The following is a 16,347-nucleotide window of genomic DNA, read 5'->3' on the forward strand; positions in this document are numbered from 1 at the left end:
GATTCGAACAATGGATGTAAAGCAAATCTTGACAGCAGTTCGACTCTGTGGATGTATAACAGTGTGTTAGGCCAATGGCGTCTACCTGTTTTGTTGTTTCTTGCACCTGGGTTGAATCAAATGTCAGTTAAATTTAGTGAACATAAAAAGCTGCAGCTTTCTCAATGGTAAATCTCACCAATCGTATCTCGAAACGGGTGTTTGCAGTTAATTAGAGATCCACGGGAGGTGAGTCATTAAAAATAAAAAAAGTTATTAATTAGAGAGGCAACGAAACGTGGGTTGCTAGAATAGGGCAGCGATATGAAGATGGAGGTTGGCAGCTGATTAAAAATCTCGCACATGTCTTCATAAATCATTTTTCAGAAACCGAATCATAACTCTAAATTTGGTTTGGTCCATATATATATCGTGCAAGGTTGGGTTGAAGCTGCTAATAGCTTCGTGTAGAATACAGTTTTGAAACAGGAGAATGTTAACTGTTTGCCAAGATTAGTACATTCACGCCCTTAGGCGGAACAAGGGTGTCACAGGTTTCAGCCAAAAAAATACACTTTGATACAGTTTCTAGAATTAGAATACAAATCTGAAATTGCTTTGAAATTGATTGCAGCATGCAATTTTTTAAAATCTAATTTTATTTGATACCAAACATTCGAGGCGACTTGGCCTAAACGTGTACAACTTTTCAAGATTGTTCAAACGTCGAGAAAATCTTATCTTAAAACCAGTGAAAAGATGTATCAGTAAAAATGCAAAATACTTCCTACAGCTTTCTCAACTGTTATTGCTTCAATTATAAATTGCTAGTTAAAAATCCAAGAAAGGAACTGACAGGCAACAATTTTCTATACTTAAACCGCCAATTACCCCCAGCAGACGATCCGTTTCGATGGGGATCAAAAGAGAAACAAAAATGGGCGGTCGTAGCACTGAGGCCGTTCACTGTCCAATTTTTCAGCCAATTCTAAACGGTTAATTGCCTTCCTATTTCTTCATTTCCACGTTCTATCCATAGCGGTAAAAATGCCTGGGAGAACAGGAAAGCAGAACGGCCATTTATAACAATAGCACGGGATTATTTTAAATAGAGGCAAGGGATACGGTGAATAAATACCAGGTGGTTAGCCACGACTCAGCTTTGATTGGCCTTCATTTTTCTCGCTTCATGGCCGGCTGGTTCACGTTATTCTCCGTGGCAACAATGCACATCCAAACCGAATCCCTATCAAAGTTGGGAAGTTTGGCAGTTTCAGCTAGTATAAGAATACATTCAACAATGTGAGTAATGTTTCTGTATGGCTCAGTAATGGAGTTTTCGGAACTGAATTAGGCACATGCTGCCTTTCGAAACGTTGAGTCCAATGCGTGGGGAAAATGCAACGTCAGATCGTTTAATGAGGTTTTATTGGCTAAACGTATGGTTGTATCATAGCGAAAAGCTAACTAGATTAACGCAGCCTAGATAGTTTTTCTAGGGCACCTAAATTACTTGTGACTACTTTGTTGAATTTGTGAAAATATCACCTGTAGTACTGTTTTCCGTAATAAGCTGATCTGAAGCTTTAAATTCGGCAGATAATATTTGTTGGCTTTGTTCATTCCCTTGCCAGAAGATAGCGCAAAAGGCATTGACTGCTAAATAGCATTTTTTATGCCCGTATCCTTTGCAGTTCTCATTTTCTTCCGTCATTACGATGTTTTCAACTCCACCACCATTGCCACTATCTAACACAATTGTTGCACACAGAACACGTATTTCAATGCAGAATTAAACAATAAAAATGTGAAAGAACTAATCCAATGTTGTAAATAAATAAACAAAAAATAAAATAACTTAGTTTCCCTTGAAATTTTATGACAAGGCTGCCATCTGGTGGCAATATTTCAAAGTTTCGTACCGGGATGGGTCCACCCAAATCTCACTAGTAACAGGCTTTGTGTACCCAGTAAGCACTCAAGCTTCAACAGTTGAATAGCATAAGTTTTAGGTGGGGACTGGAAGTGGAAGTGTGTGGGCAAAGTTTTGCTTTTGAAGAGTTGGTTGAGTTTGTACAAAAATGAGTAAAACTTGTTCACGGTGTGATAAAGCAGTGTACCCAACGGAGGAGCTAAAATGTCTGGACAAGGTAACTATTGTGCTGAAATTCTACGAAAAAGAGATGTAAAAGAAAGTTAAAAAGAGAGGTTGATTCGTATATGTGATGTGGTGTACGTATGGGATTGATGCAAAACGCCGCAGGTCTGCCCGTCATGATTTTCAAGAGGGAGAGTCGTACTTCCACAGCATTCCTTACTTGTAGAGGAGCGACAACCTCGGGCGTTCAACATTTTTTTCCCAACTAGGTTTTCACTGTTTTCTTCCCCTTTGCCTTGGCTTTGGCGAAGCAGCTTTTTCACTAGCTTTTTTGGCTTTTACTTTTAATGACTCATAAGAGAGGCAATCTCCATGACCTTATTAGCATAACGAAGAATATTGTTTTCAGACAAAACGAATAGCGCTATTATATCCAACGAACCTGTTGCATGACATCTCAATGTGGAGATTTTCTTTCAGCATCATACCTTATAAGTACAAGCGTTCGGTTACGTATCCTTATATTGGCATAATTATATTTCCGTTCAAAAACCAAGTTGAGTTTTAACTTTGGAATTGTTACCGTTCGTGTCAATAGAAGTGAATTTCAATTGATAAAATTGTCGCGTTAAGTACGTAGGTTTTCCATTATCACGTTTGACGTACACTTAAAAAAAATATGGTTTGGCTTTGTTTTCCAGTCGAAGATAAGCAAGATTCGTTAAATGTAGAGAATGAGCTCCTATTCTTTATGATCCAAACGTACCGATATGATTGTTTACTGAGTTTAGATTCGGGACTAAAAATTTATTCTATTTCCACTCTCGTCACGTACTTTTAAAGTTACATTTTTTCCAACTTCCAATAATATTATAATCTAATTTTTTTGAAATTTCTTTTTCTAGTTATGGCACAAGACGTGTTTTAAATGTCAAACATGCGGTATGGCTCTCAACATGAAAACTTACAAGGGATACAACAAGCTGCCTTACTGTGAAGCGTAAGTTTCGTGTATACTTTTAAAACTTGATTTCATTTATATTACAAATGTCGTGTAAACATGTTTCAAAGAAAACATTAACACAGTCCTTAATCATTGGGTTTGCAGCGATATGTCATAAAATGTAAATATGGTCAATTGCAGACGAAAAATTATGATTTATGCCATATACGTGTTTTTTAAGGAGTAATTTGGAGTAAAGTTTAACTGCTATCATTTTGCATCATAATAGGCATATCCCCAAAGCAAAAGCAACAACTGTAGTTGAAACACCCGAAATGAGACGTCTTGCTGAGAATACCAAATTGCAATCACAGGTTTATTAATATAGACAATGTTTATTTAGAAAATGAATAAAAGAATATAATCTTTTAAAAAAATGTTTTAACAGGTTCAGTATCATGCCGATTTCGAAAAGGCCAAGGGTAAATTTACCCAAGTAGCTGACGATCCGGAAACTCTACGAATTAAAGCGAATTCAAAAATTATAAGGTTTGCAAAAAATGAAAATTAATCGATTGATTGCATAAGTTGAAGTTTGAATTTCTTAATAGTAACGTATCGTATCATGGAGAGCTGGAAAAGAAAGCTGCCATGGAACAAAAAAGGACATTAACCGGCGATGAAGCCAATGGACACGAGAATTCGGTCCCAGGTATTTACCATCACACCTCGTTCAATTCACGTATGCGAAAGAGACAAAAAAGCCGTTCATCGCTCAGAAAAGACGCGTTGACGTCATCGTGTTGCGAACTTGCATTGCAAATGCAAAAAATGCTTGGCGTAACGCATTTGAGTGACGGTGCCAAGAAGAGTTCCAGCTCACGTCTCACTTTAATACGCCCGCTTTCGATACCTGATGTTTTCATTGTCAAGCCAGCGCCACCTTTGAAATCGTATCGAACTGGCAAAGTTTGGTCGAAAAAGAGACCTCACGAGACGAAAAAAATCCACCTACAAGACGTGATTAAAAGTCGATCAGATTCGAATTTGCTTAAGCCCCAATTATCGTCTCGCCTTTCGAAAAGGCGGCATTCGTACGTGGAAGACGCTGTGCTAGGAACTGACACGATTCCTCTTCCCATTAAAAAATCATCCACTAATTTGCATTCCGTTAACTTTTCGGAGCTAAGGTCGAACATTTCGGCCTGTCGTGCGGTGCCTTGCATTAACTGCCTGATGAACGTTGATTACGTGTCGCACGTTACCCAAAATAGATTATTAATCAATAGAAATTTAACCACTTTGCTCAACGATTTCCTTCCTACCAGTGGTTTTCAGCATATCATTTTCTGTTAGCGCGAGCGTGGATGTGTTTATTTGTGAAGAATTTATTTTAGATAGCGTAGAGTTGGATGTTTGGGGCGTGTTTGTTTGTGTTGTAGTGAAAGGGGAAACTGAAGTCCTCGTTTGCAAAAACCAGCTCATGTGTGTTGCCGTGTTGTTATGTATTCATGTTACGTTTTTCTTTTTCGTGTTTGTCGCCTGATTGTAGTGGAAGATGTGCAACCTGACCCTATAGTTGAAGTCATACCACAGCATCAAAGAAGCGTACCCATTTCTCTACCATCACCTACACATCATCAACAGCAGCAGCAGCAGTATCAACAACAACATCACTCTAAATATCAACCGCAGTTAAATCAACATCAAGACAATCATCACCTTCAAACCCATCATAGGCAGGCGGAAATGAAGACGATGGCTTCTACCCGCACCGGCGCTACCACTTCAGAGGTTTCTCAAAGTACGCGTTCGGCAACTAGCTCCACTGTCGTCTATTGTTCACAACCAAACATGTTGGGTAAAACCTTTGTGCTTTTGTTCTGTTTTTTTCTTCTTTAACTTCTTTTGCTTCTTTTTGTTCTTTGCTGAGTTAATTTTTGTTTCTTGTGATTGTAAGTACTGAGATTTAACCGTAAAGCTTCGTTTTAATGTTTGCTTTGATGAGGGAAGCCAGGCCCAATTTTGGTTTTATTTAAAGATTCTATCCGCTAGTCCATTGATATTGTCCAATACGTTATGTGAATCACAAATCTTAGAAACGTTAAATTTAATAGCTTAACTGGCTGTTCTAACATTCGAATTTTGTGTTCTAGCGAACCAGCCGCAAGGGCGCCGTATCGGTTCGATCAACGACTACGATCCCATCAACGAGAATCATGGACAACAGAGTCAGGGCTATAGAGGATCAACGCAGCAAGCAACCCAGTACGTGCAACAACAGCAGCAGCAACAACAACAACAAACACAGCAACAAAAACTTCAACAGTACTACCAGCAACAACAGAGGCAGCATGCTCTTCACGTGCAGCAACAACAACAAGCAATGCAACAACAACAGGCGATGCAGCAACAGCAAGCAATGCAACAACAGCAAGCAATGCAGCAACAACAGGCAATGCAACAGCAACAGGCAATGCAGCAACAGGCTTTACGGCATCAACAAACTGCGACGCAACAGAGTGGCTATCCGGGGTCGGCTGGAATTTCATCCGGTTACCATCAGGCTGCCAATACACAGCCCCGTAGCTCAGGAGTAATATTCTTATCATCATTTTTAATATTGAATTTAATTTTAAAATGTGCCTTGTTTCATAATTCAGCGGTCGTACCGAGCTATGTATGACTATGATGCCGACGACGATGACGAGGTTTCGTTCCGCGACGGTGATGTCATTGTGGACTGCAAATCGATTGATGAGGGCTGGATGATGGGCACTGTTCTAAGGACCGGCCGATCGGGAATGGTACCGGCAAACTACATCGAACCTATCAACTAATGTTTTCGTTCTTTTTGCCCTTACCCCTGATCCTTTGGATCTCTGTCTTCTTTCCTCCTTGTGTCGAAAACCCTAGAAACCATCGTCCTTCCTGCACGCAACACATTCAAATTTCGGTTTGTTTTGTTTATGTTTTTCATTTTTTATATTTTCATTGTCAATAATAAAATTTAATAATAATTTTTGTTTTTTTCTATTTCAACAGAATTCCCGCAGCTAACATATCCGATGCCTGGTGATATTTAGTCTTGGTCTTCAGATTATTATATTTCACTAAAAAAAAATGGCAGCTACGTCACTTGCCCTTAAACATCTGAACACAGGACGGCGGGGTTGTTTTTCCAAGGCTTGCTTTCGGTATTCCGTGTTCTTCGTGATGTTTCTCATCAACTTGCATAAATATGTGCCTTCTCTCCCCTTTTATTTTTAATATTAGCCTTAGCCACTAAGCTATGGTCGGGTGCAAGAACGTGACAACATTTTTTTGCCTTCTCCCTCCCCTTTATACATGTTGGTACCAGATCAAACTTATCTCTTGTTAACCTATCACTAGTTAATGGTCACTCAAGGTTTGTATAATCAATCGCAGTTTTTTTTTTTCTACTTACTTTTTGTCTTCACCATTCATTGCTTGAGAGTTTCGTTCTTTAGCTTCCTATTGATGAGTCCGAATGTAATTTTTTGGCTGACAGTTTTGAAGGGATAGGGAAAACAGATATCTAATTTGAAGGGATAGCGAAGAGAGGTATCTTATGTTTCTCTTTCAGTTTTCCGGAGTGCCTTGAAAATAAAGAACGTATATTAACCTAACTCGTTTTTCATTCATTATTTTGATTAATTTTACGCTATTTTTCAAATTGAGTTTGTTCCATGGCTGCTCTACACCAGTACCAAAAATGACATAAAACAAATTTGTCAAAACGTAAATGCCTGCTGAGAGGAAGAAAACTGTTTGCCATTTATCAATGGAGCCCTTGGTTGTCGAAGAGGCCAAACACATGTAAGTAAACAAAATATTTTCAACCAAAAGTTAAATTTTAGTTTGCAATGCTGTACCGATTCCATTACTATCAGATTGACAACATAGGGTGCCAGAAATCCACAGATGCTGGCGACGCAATTTGTGACACCCATCATAGTACCGTCATAATTCGATGCAATGTCGATATGATTAGCCTGTAGAAAACAGCTTCCAACTTAAAAGAAAGGTAATTCAAATACTTAGGAAAACTTACTAAAAATCCTGCTTCCTAAATCTCCGAGCAAGAGAAAATGAAACACGTAACTGAAGCGCGTATTATAAAAAGGTTAAACTTCTAAGTGGCAAGTATATTTTTTAAGTAACAGTTTTTATAGGTAGTCGTTTGTCTTCATTATTTATGTTAAAATGTAATGTGCAGTTGTGGCCGAGTGGTTAAGGCGTCTGACTCGAAATCAGATTCCCTCTGGGAGCGTAGGTTCGAATCCTACCAACTGCGAAACTTTTTTATTTTTTAAAGAGAAGCTGATGAATGTTGCTAAGGAAAAATATTTAATTTTTTATTGTTTCCAACTGCAAATATATTTGGCCGGAATCCCGCATATTATTGTGAGAAAAACATGGAATGGTATTCAGGATGCCTTAAGCTATGCCTTGTGCACCTTGCGTACATATAAAAGTCCGTTATGTGTCCCACTACTATGTCATGTCCGGAATCTACCTTTTTTTGAATGCACAAAAATCTATCTGTTGCTCTTAATCTAGCTGTCATATTCCAAATGAAAGAACAACAAAAAGATATTCAAGGAAGAACCCAAATCTTATTGTTTTACAATGGCTAGGATGAATAATCGAAAGTTTAGCTTCATAAAATCGCATTTTATTACCGCGTTGTCAGCCCGTTTGTTTATATTTTCATCGCTATATCTTTAAAATCTTTACTCTTCAGTTCATGCGTTTTTAAGCCTGCGATGATAAGGATTCTACAGTCTTTGGAGGCCCAGATAACACGTATTGAAAGCAAACAAATGTAATAAAGGTGTGCATAGTACAGCCCTATTCTAGCGTTTGTTTTGCGCTAGCGCATTGGTAGTATTTTAATTGAAAGAGGTTATCAGCTTCATGTGAAATTTCCCAAACGAACAGAAATAAACTGTTTTTATTTAAAATTATTTATATATAAATTATGTTTTTAAATTACTTTGTTTTGTACATAATTACGAGTTATGTGCAGATGTGGCCGAGTGGTTAAGGCGACTGACTCGAAATCAGTTTCCCTTTGGGAGCGTAGGTTCGAATCCTACCATCTGCGATCTTGTTTTTGAAACTTGCAAATATATTTTGAATGGGGTGTATTGCTGAATTCTAGAATTCAGGTGTGTAAGGTATTCATGCAGATGTGGCCGAGTGGTTAAGGCGACTGACTAGAAATCAGTTTCCCTCTGGGAGCGTAGGTTCGAATCCTACCATCTGCGTCCATGTATTAGTTTCCAAAAGTTTAATTATTCTAAAACCACCAATTATGGATAGGCTTTATCTTTACCTGGATTAGTATAGTACTATAATAGGTTGTAAATTTCCATTGCCATCAGCCAGCGTAGCACTAGTGTATTGGCCGATTTGTAGTTGTAAGTTAAATGTATTGCAATCCGTTTTACTCCCTCCCCTCCAAAAAAACGATTAACTAAATGAAAAAATAGCAATTTTTCCGAAATCAGCATTCAAATTTGAGTATATCGAGTGATATTCAACCAATTCCAATGAGTCTCCGTTTTTGCAGGGAAATTTTTAATCCCGACGAAATAAGCCCAACTTAATAATCGAAAAGTCGGGCTTATTTATTAGTTGGGCTTATTTATCAGTCGGGCTTAAAATTTTTCCTTGCAAAAACTTGAACTCATTTCAAACCGAATACGTTGAATATGCAGATGTGGCCGAGTGGTTAAGGCGACTGATTAGAAATCATTTTCACTCTGGGAGCGTAGGTCCGAATCCTACCATCTGCGTCATTGCATTTATTTATCTTGGTTGGTTTTCAAATTAATTTGCTGCACTTAAAGTTTCTACCATTGCTTTTAACCAACTTCCCATCAAGTTAGGTTTTTTAAAACCAAATTGAAATGTATTTTTGTATTATATATATATTATATATTGTTATAACAACCACATCAACTTCTTTTGGCACAAATGTTGTCTGATAGGTAGACAACGCAAAAATCTTTATACTAATGTACACGAAAATAAAATGTAACTTTCTAGAACGCTCAAAGTAAGTGTGCAGTTGTGGCCGAGTGGTTAAGGCGTCTGACTCGAAATCAGATTCCCTCTGGGAGCGTAGGTTCGAGTCCTACCAACTGCGCAAACTTTTTTTTAAATTAATTTTATTTTCGTCAGTTGGTTGTTCTAAAAACCATGAGATCAACTTTTCCGTAGAAAACTACAGTTTTCCGATGAACCATTTATTTTAGGAAATGTATAAAGGGCCTGTCTAACTATCTAGTGGTATTCAAAATTTGAAGCCCGACTTTTTCCATTGTTTTTTCAAACCCTATATTTTGCAATAAAAGACGAACAACATTTAAAATTTTACATTCATACTAGTAGAAATCATGTCTAGAAGGGGCCACGAGCATGTGGGAATCGTAAAGTTAGGCATCATTACTGCGTCCTCCTTAACAGTTAAAAACATGAAAACGTGACAGAATCCCTATCGGGAAATTGTAGTTAAAAAGAAAAATAAAGTAATAAAAGTGAAAAAAGAACTATGATTTCATTTTATTCAAAAACCTATTAGTTGGAGTAAAAAAACAAACAAACATTTTATTTGGAATCAGCTTTTTATTTTGGTTATAACAGGTTAGGTTTTTATCAAATTCCTATACCAAATCAAACAAAATAGACCAGTCGATTATGTTCTGTAGCTTTTGTCGATCCAATTTTTTGGTTTAGATATTGAATTTTGCTTATAAGCATTCTATCCTAATAGATATTGAATCCTAAAGAATTAATCGGAATAATTCATTACATTGATTAACTTTGGTAGATGATGGGCGACATCGTATTTTGGAACTGAAATTCAAGGGCGTATTAATCGGTCAAAAAAACCAAAAAATCCGGAAGATTTCTTTTGGCTGCCAGGATCAACACAATTCGGTACTTGGATGCCCTCCTTGCAAACTTTATCACGCAAAACATACGACCGGGCTAAATCAGTTCCGTTCCCTAAGATACAACCCGAAGGCCCAACGAATTCTTGCGACGTCTGACCGTTGTAATCACCACAAAGTCCGCAATGCTGTGCGCGATGTGTAGCCGCAATCATCGTAGTAATGTCATCCCCCGTGTAACGCAAAGTTAACTTGAGAATCGGTATTTGAATAAAATAGCGAGTGCTGATAAAGTTGACAACAGCGTATTGCGTAATGTTGTCCTTGTCGCTCAGAACGTAGGGCTTATTAGCTTCGATGTTGACTAGCTTATCATCAGCTTTGATTTCGAAACCATTGTTTGCTATTATAGATTTAAGTATGGGAGTAAATTCCAGTGTGTGACCACCTACGTAGATTTTTACGGCCATTGGCAGCGATACGTTGCTTTTCTTGGCGAATATGGCGTAGCGAGGTGTAGGGGAGCAATCGGCCGAGATGAGCGTGTAGCAACTGGTAAGCTCGTAATTAGTTTTCACTTTATCAAAGGTTACAACTTCCTGGGGTGCGACGTCGCAAACACCGACCCAACCGGCTTTCATGGCCGTCAGATGCCACATTTGGAACCGAGCATTGCGTAAAAGCATTCCGGCGTTTTTAAGATAATCCACGTTTTCGTATTGACTGAGGGATTGATCTGTGCGCACAAGGAGGTCCACATCATCTTCTCCAACATCCATCTTCAATTCAATTTGTCCTGAACCAGCAACATTCTTAGCCGGAGACAAGGAGTTGTGTGTGATCAAGTACGGCAATAAAACAGGCCTCAACAAAGTGCTGATTCGATCCAGGGCCGTCTGGCCGCGAGGTGACATGTTCTCGTATTTTATATCCAACTTGTAATTGCGGGGAGTGGCGTAAACGAGAACAGCATCGTAGCAAGCCTAGAATATAAACATGTACCAAATTGTAATAGCCACAATAATAAACCAATTAAAAAAGTACCTGACTCATGGGTCCAGCAGCACCAGACCGGCCAGCATCGTAGCGGTCCAGGTCGCAACGGTCATACGGGTATGTATTGCGGGCGATGGCTGCCTCTTGCTGGGCATCAGTGATGTTTCCAATGACTTTAATCGTTATAGTTGAGATACCCTTGGCATTTGCTTTAGGGCATTCATTAACCGGAGCTTCACCCCATACAAAAGTGACGTCACGTTGAACCGATGGTTGGACAGTCGATGGTGTTTCAAAAAGGTCTTGCGGAGGAACGGCCCAGGCTGTTCTGACATTGACACAAAGAGCACGGCTAGGAACACCGAGCGTGGGATTAGCGAGCCGGGCAATTTTAACAGCAACTAATGACTTGATATTAAAAGGTTCTTTTTCGATGTTTAGTTCGACGTTCCATTTGCGTTGCGGATTACCCAGTAGAGTAATGGAACCTTTCACGTTGCTATATGTCACTCCAGGCGGAGCTCGTTTCCATGGAGGTGGGCTGTTATCCTTTTTCAGTTTGATCTCAATAGCTTCAGCGGGATTTTCACGAGTCCTGTGGACAACCGCCTTCATGGAGCAGGAGCCAACGGGTGGATATAGGTAAAAATAATTGCGCATCTGCATTAAACCCATGGTCAAGAAGCCAGGTAAGCTGCCATGTGAGTTGATTTCAGAAGGTTTGAAAGATCCGTAAAGAACTTTAGCCACAGAAGCTTTGCCAGTGTAAGCCTCGCAATCATAAACTTCGAGATGTGATTCCAAACCTAACAGCGGATTGATGTTTTCACGAACTACAATACCTGCAAAATATTTATGTTATTATTCTTACTGCTCTATTGCACACAAGCCTTAGGTTATACTAACCTTTACGGAAACTGGAGCCCCGGGTAACCAAAGAATTCGATTCGCACTGAGGGCAAGTGTCTTTTAGGTAGGACACTGCTTTAGCGTCATCTTTGCCCGACAAAACGGCGTTGGTTTTGCTGGTGAAAAGGAATGATAAAGGCTTTTCCTCGGTAGCTGTATTCATTTTGATTTCGATTTGGGAGTCCGGGATTGAATAAACGAACTGAGCGTTCATAGGCAAATGAATGCGAGAGCCTCTGGACTTGACGATGCCCTGGGTGCCGTTTAGTGGGTTGTAAGCCACCATGTAAGTTATCATCTGTTTCAATTGAAAAATTTATAATGAAAGAAAACGAATAAAAACGAATTAAACCTTTACCTGCAAGTTAACGTCCAAACCAGCCTGAATAGTTCGACCGATTTTGTTTAACTGACTTTGATCTCCGTACGACAACTGATGACGACCGAAACCAGGATTACTCATACCAACAGCAACAGGAATACCGATATCATTAGCTATCCAGGTCATCTTTTGTCCACCCAACATCACCATACTGCGAGTCAGTTTGAAACCGCGGGAAATCAAATCTTTCAACGCTTTGCCTTCCATCAGACTAGCGAGTTCTTCACCACCCATATGGTGGTACAACCAATCGTAGCCCTGCGAACGTAAAATAACCTCCATTTTGAATGGAGCTTTTTGCCGAGGTGCAATCTTCAATGTCTTCTGTAGCAGATCTTTGAGAACATCCAATTTGAAATCTTTAGGGTCCACTTTACGGAAATAGCGAACATAAGCTTCGTCAACACCTATATAGTATTGATATAGTAATCAACTTTTCGAACTAGAGGGAAAGCCATAGAAAATACCTTCCAAACGAATCATGACTTCCAACGGGACATACCGATGTTCGGACAGACGATAATTCACCTTCGCCGATATGATTAGAGGAGCTCGAGATTCCTCACCGTAAACAGTTACAAGCTGAAGACCTCCACCGAATCCATGTTTTTCGTCGTGAAAATCGAAAGCACGGTTGTTGGAAAGAAAGAAATCGGTTTTCAAATGATCGACACGACGAATCAACAATTCCAGATCACCAGAGTTACGCTTCAAGCAACTATTCTTGGAACCAGTGTAACTCTAATGGATAAATACAAACGTCTCATATTAAAATATTAAATTTGCATCGAAAATAAATTGCTTACACGGAAGGTAGTCAGAATGAAATTGAGGACTTCCTTGTTGGTTTCGTCTTCAATAATACCAACCAGTTCTTGTAATTCTACCAAGTTAGGCTTGGCGCGAAACAGGGTAGAAATGGCAGCAACTCGAATCTCTGTAGTTTCCGTCGTGTTATGAATGATGGGCATTATAGCTGACAAAAATTTTTCACGATTAGAAGCGGCCATTAACTGGATGGAAATGATCACGTGAGGACGAACGGTCCGTGATACAGAACCGCTTTTTGTATGTGGAACAAGACGTTCGATAGCCGGTATCAATTTGCTGTTACGAAGTGCAATCAGCGACACCATCATTTCCTGATGGGTCTTTGCCGCCTTAAAGGCGTCGTAAAGTATGCGAGCATATTTGTTGATGGTATCTGGCTTGCAAGGACGTTGTGTGTTTCCGCTGCAAGTCACACCAATGAGATGACTAAAAGCCAAAGTAATCGCACCTCTTAGTTCCCTATAAAAAAATTCAATTCACAGCTGAGAGCCATATTATCGAATTTAAATCAATTTCTTTTACTTTGTCTTGATACTAGAGCTGCTCTTGAGGAGATCCTCCCAGTTGGCTAGGAGCTTCTCAGATGGCATACGCAGGTAGTAAGGAATGAGTGCTACTGTACGTTGAGCTTCGATATCAGATATTTTGCCCCCGAGGATCAATCCTTTGATCATCAAGGCTGCCGGATTTGTACCCGTCAAAGGAAGGATTTCAACGTACAAGTTCCTAGATAATTACACAATCAGCAAATTTAAATTAGTATGCGGTAATAGTTTTATACTTGAGCTCATCGTCTTTTTCGATGCTTTTCCACACAGCCACTAAGCTTTCCAAGCTCATGGCGGACATTAATTGAATGCAATCCGAGGTAGAGGAATCCGTCAAAGCTTCTTCATTGAGAGGTGACCATCCAATGACACTTTTCAGCTTCGTGAGCATCGGAACAGCCTATATTTAAAGGAAATGCATTTTGTATTTACATATTTATCGATAATGTTTAAAGTTCTTTTACTTTGCTACGAAGAAGGAGTTGAGATTGTGGCTCCTCCGGATGGAAATAATCTTCTTCGCGGGTCAAATCAATACCATCAGCTGTTGGCATTAGATTCCTGAACGTGTAGCGAAGAGTGGCGTAATGTTTGGTCAGACCGGGAGCAGCAATGGGCTTAGTGAGAGGGCTCAACGATTTAAGCAGCAAGGTAGTGCTGCATTTCATTTTTTAAACAATGATGACGTTAGACTATTGACTACAACAACTTGGATAAATGGCTACTTAGCCCTATTGTAGAACGGGGTTCCCGTTGGAGGGTACAGCTGAAGAGCCTGATGGCCCAATGACGAGATTGATTCAGCTTTAACCGTATTGCTGGCCGTTCCACGGCTGAGCTTGTAGTAACTCTGAGTCGTAGCTAAGAGGTCGTTTTGCGGAGTTCCGGCGCAAGTAGTCGTTTCAACAGTATTGAATCCCATACTTGGGATATTGGTACATTCTCTCTGTGTACGTTGCTTGAAAAGCAGGAAGCGACCCTTTCCATCATCGCTAAAAGAGTAGCTTGTATTGCAAGTGCCACTAATAGTGTCCTGCAAATCCGATAAAGGTTGATTACAATTGGAATCATGATATTTGCACTATAGTCGACTTAACCTCAACAACGCGCATGTATGCTGTTTCTTCTTTACCGATATCTCCGATGTAGAAATCCATCTGCAGGTTAGTTGCCAAGGCTTTCTTGAAGTTCACCGACCATTCGGCATCCCACGAATCGGTATAAAATCCGGTAATCTGATCAAACAAGAAAAAATTGCAAATGAATATACCTTGCAAAATTGTAAGTGATCGTTATCCTGTCCTTGGTTTTGAAATATGTTATTAAACCGAAAATAACAAATCGTTTTATTACTTTTCCGTTTAAGAAGGTGAGTTTAAACGGTTTTTCTAACGATGCGAGATCGGGCTTCTTCAGGAACTTGATGGTGTTGAACAACGTCTCAGGTCCATTGTGCATTCCCAAGGTCAGATCCGATAGCTATTATTCGAAAAATTATTACTAGGGTTGGTAAACTAAATTTTATTGTTTGCATTACTTTTAGAGTAGCTATTCCCGGTTGTTTTTGGATGATGAGATTGCCACGAATCCCAAACGAAGAGCTGAACAACGTCGGCTCACGAACACCAGTCATGGTGTACGCCTGGTAACTGTACTGATATTCGTGCCCATCTTCAAACAAACCTGTGATACATGAATGAGCAAATGCCATTAACCAATTAATATACAAGGTAAAAATAGTAAAAATTATGCAAATACCTTCTGCTTTGCAGCGAATGGTAATGAAGAGCACGAGAATTAACACGCTCAAACGTGCCATAGTAACTCGTGAATGCCTGTATTATCGTCAAGTTGGAAAGAGTCAGACAAACACTGCAAACAGAATTTTCCACCAGACTCGTTTCTAGATTGGCGTTGCTCAGATTCGTTTACCCCATTGAAACAAAGGTCATCGATACAGTTCATCGAATGTGAAACAGGAAACTTTTCCTGATCAGAACAAAAACCCAAAGATCAAAGTTTGCTGGCACTCTTCATTCGTCAAGAATCAAGTACTTGAGGAAATCATTACAACACAAGGTCAATCAATGCTACCCTAACAAATAACACATGTACTGGTAAAATCCCTTTGACCATGTTAGCAGTAATAGACGCGAAAAAAGATGTTAACTGAAAAAAGGGTTTTCTGTAGGCTATGGTCGTGGCCTCGTGGTTGAAAGTGTCTTTCACAATTGTTTATTTTCCACTGTTCTTTTATTGTGCTTTGTCGACCACCATACCATACCAGCCTAGTTAAAAAAAGAGGAAGGGAGAGATTCTGTGGCGCGAACTCACAATGGCGCTATCGGATGGTTGTAGACAAACCACGATAAAAGAACAGTGAAATGTATTCTCATTGCCGGAAAACTATCGATTACAATTAGTGTAGGAATGCCAGAGCTCAGATGAAGATCGAAAGCATCGACGCTCTAATGTATAACCGCTTGCTGGTAAACGCAATTCTTTTGTCGAACCTTTCTAAATAAATACTATTCACATTGAAATTGTATGATATCTATATGGAGAGAAAAACGTTTCTAAACAGACGGGTATTGTTTCAGATGCCTACGAAAAGAACATATCTTATTGAGGGTTTCGGTTTGCCAAAGTGCCACCCTCGTTACACAGTCCAACTTTCTAATAAGACAACTATGCGTCCTTTTCATAACGAAGAACACTCCTATTGTAGGAGACGA

General features: G+C 39.4%; 2 protein-coding genes, 1 long non-coding RNA gene and 5 other non-coding genes across 9 annotated transcripts; 6 read left to right on the forward strand and 2 right to left on the reverse strand.

The window, feature by feature from the left end:
- Positions 1-1,944: 1,944 nt before the first annotated feature.
- On the forward strand, positions 1,945-6,670 carry LOC130702777 (LIM and SH3 domain protein 1-like). Of its 2 annotated transcripts, XM_057524390.2 has the most exons (9): positions 1,949-2,129; positions 2,983-3,077; positions 3,310-3,394; positions 3,469-3,569; positions 3,632-3,732; positions 4,573-4,881; positions 5,177-5,616; positions 5,684-5,976; positions 6,066-6,670. In XM_057524390.2, the coding sequence occupies exons 1-8, from the start codon at positions 2,061-2,063 to the stop codon at positions 5,858-5,860; spliced, it is 1,377 nt and encodes a 458-aa protein (XP_057380373.1). In that variant the 5' UTR covers positions 1,949-2,060; the 3' UTR covers positions 5,861-5,976; positions 6,066-6,670. The 2 variants fall into 2 exon arrangements, with proteins under 2 accessions (XP_057380374.1, XP_057380373.1); XM_057524391.2 differs by lacking the exon at positions 4,573-4,881 and having other exon boundaries at positions 1,945-2,129.
- LOC130702800 (uncharacterized) lies at positions 2,367-2,650 on the reverse strand. The gene is made up of 2 exons (XR_009004432.2): positions 2,520-2,650; positions 2,367-2,454 (listed from the first exon to the last, which is right to left on the reverse strand). It is a non-coding gene; the product is annotated as an uncharacterized LOC130702800 (long non-coding RNA).
- Positions 6,671-7,256: 586 nt separating the features above from the next.
- Trnas-cga (transfer RNA serine (anticodon CGA)) lies at positions 7,257-7,338 on the forward strand. Its single transcript has one exon. It is a non-coding gene; the product is annotated as a tRNA-Ser (tRNA).
- A 731-nt stretch (positions 7,339-8,069) lies between these two features.
- Positions 8,070-8,151, forward strand: Trnas-cga (transfer RNA serine (anticodon CGA)). Its single transcript has one exon. It is a non-coding gene; the product is annotated as a tRNA-Ser (tRNA).
- Positions 8,152-8,232: 81 nt separating this feature from the next.
- Positions 8,233-8,314, forward strand: Trnas-aga (transfer RNA serine (anticodon AGA)). The gene has a single exon. It is a non-coding gene; the product is annotated as a tRNA-Ser (tRNA).
- Positions 8,315-8,763: 449 nt separating this feature from the next.
- On the forward strand, positions 8,764-8,845 carry Trnas-aga (transfer RNA serine (anticodon AGA)). Its single transcript has one exon. It is a non-coding gene; the product is annotated as a tRNA-Ser (tRNA).
- A 271-nt stretch (positions 8,846-9,116) lies between these two features.
- Positions 9,117-9,198, forward strand: Trnas-cga (transfer RNA serine (anticodon CGA)). The gene has a single exon. It is a non-coding gene; the product is annotated as a tRNA-Ser (tRNA).
- A 459-nt stretch (positions 9,199-9,657) lies between these two features.
- Positions 9,658-15,786, reverse strand: LOC130702764 (uncharacterized). Its single transcript, XM_057524375.2, has 14 exons — positions 15,371-15,786; positions 15,150-15,295; positions 14,966-15,091; positions 14,710-14,847; positions 14,338-14,645; positions 14,077-14,269; positions 13,846-14,012; positions 13,587-13,790; positions 13,040-13,523; positions 12,701-12,974; positions 12,210-12,640; positions 11,849-12,149; positions 10,991-11,784; positions 9,658-10,929 (listed from the first exon to the last, which is right to left on the reverse strand). The coding sequence occupies exons 1-14, from the start codon at positions 15,429-15,431 to the stop codon at positions 9,916-9,918; spliced, it is 4,641 nt and encodes a 1,546-aa protein (XP_057380358.1). The 5' UTR covers positions 15,432-15,786; the 3' UTR covers positions 9,658-9,915.
- Between the last annotated feature and the right edge of the window lie 561 nt (positions 15,787-16,347).

This window comes from Daphnia carinata, chromosome 5 (assembly GCF_022539665.2).
Source record: "Daphnia carinata strain CSIRO-1 chromosome 5, CSIRO_AGI_Dcar_HiC_V3, whole genome shotgun sequence".
In the NCBI taxonomy this organism is placed as follows: domain Eukaryota; kingdom Metazoa; phylum Arthropoda; class Branchiopoda; order Diplostraca; family Daphniidae; genus Daphnia; species Daphnia carinata.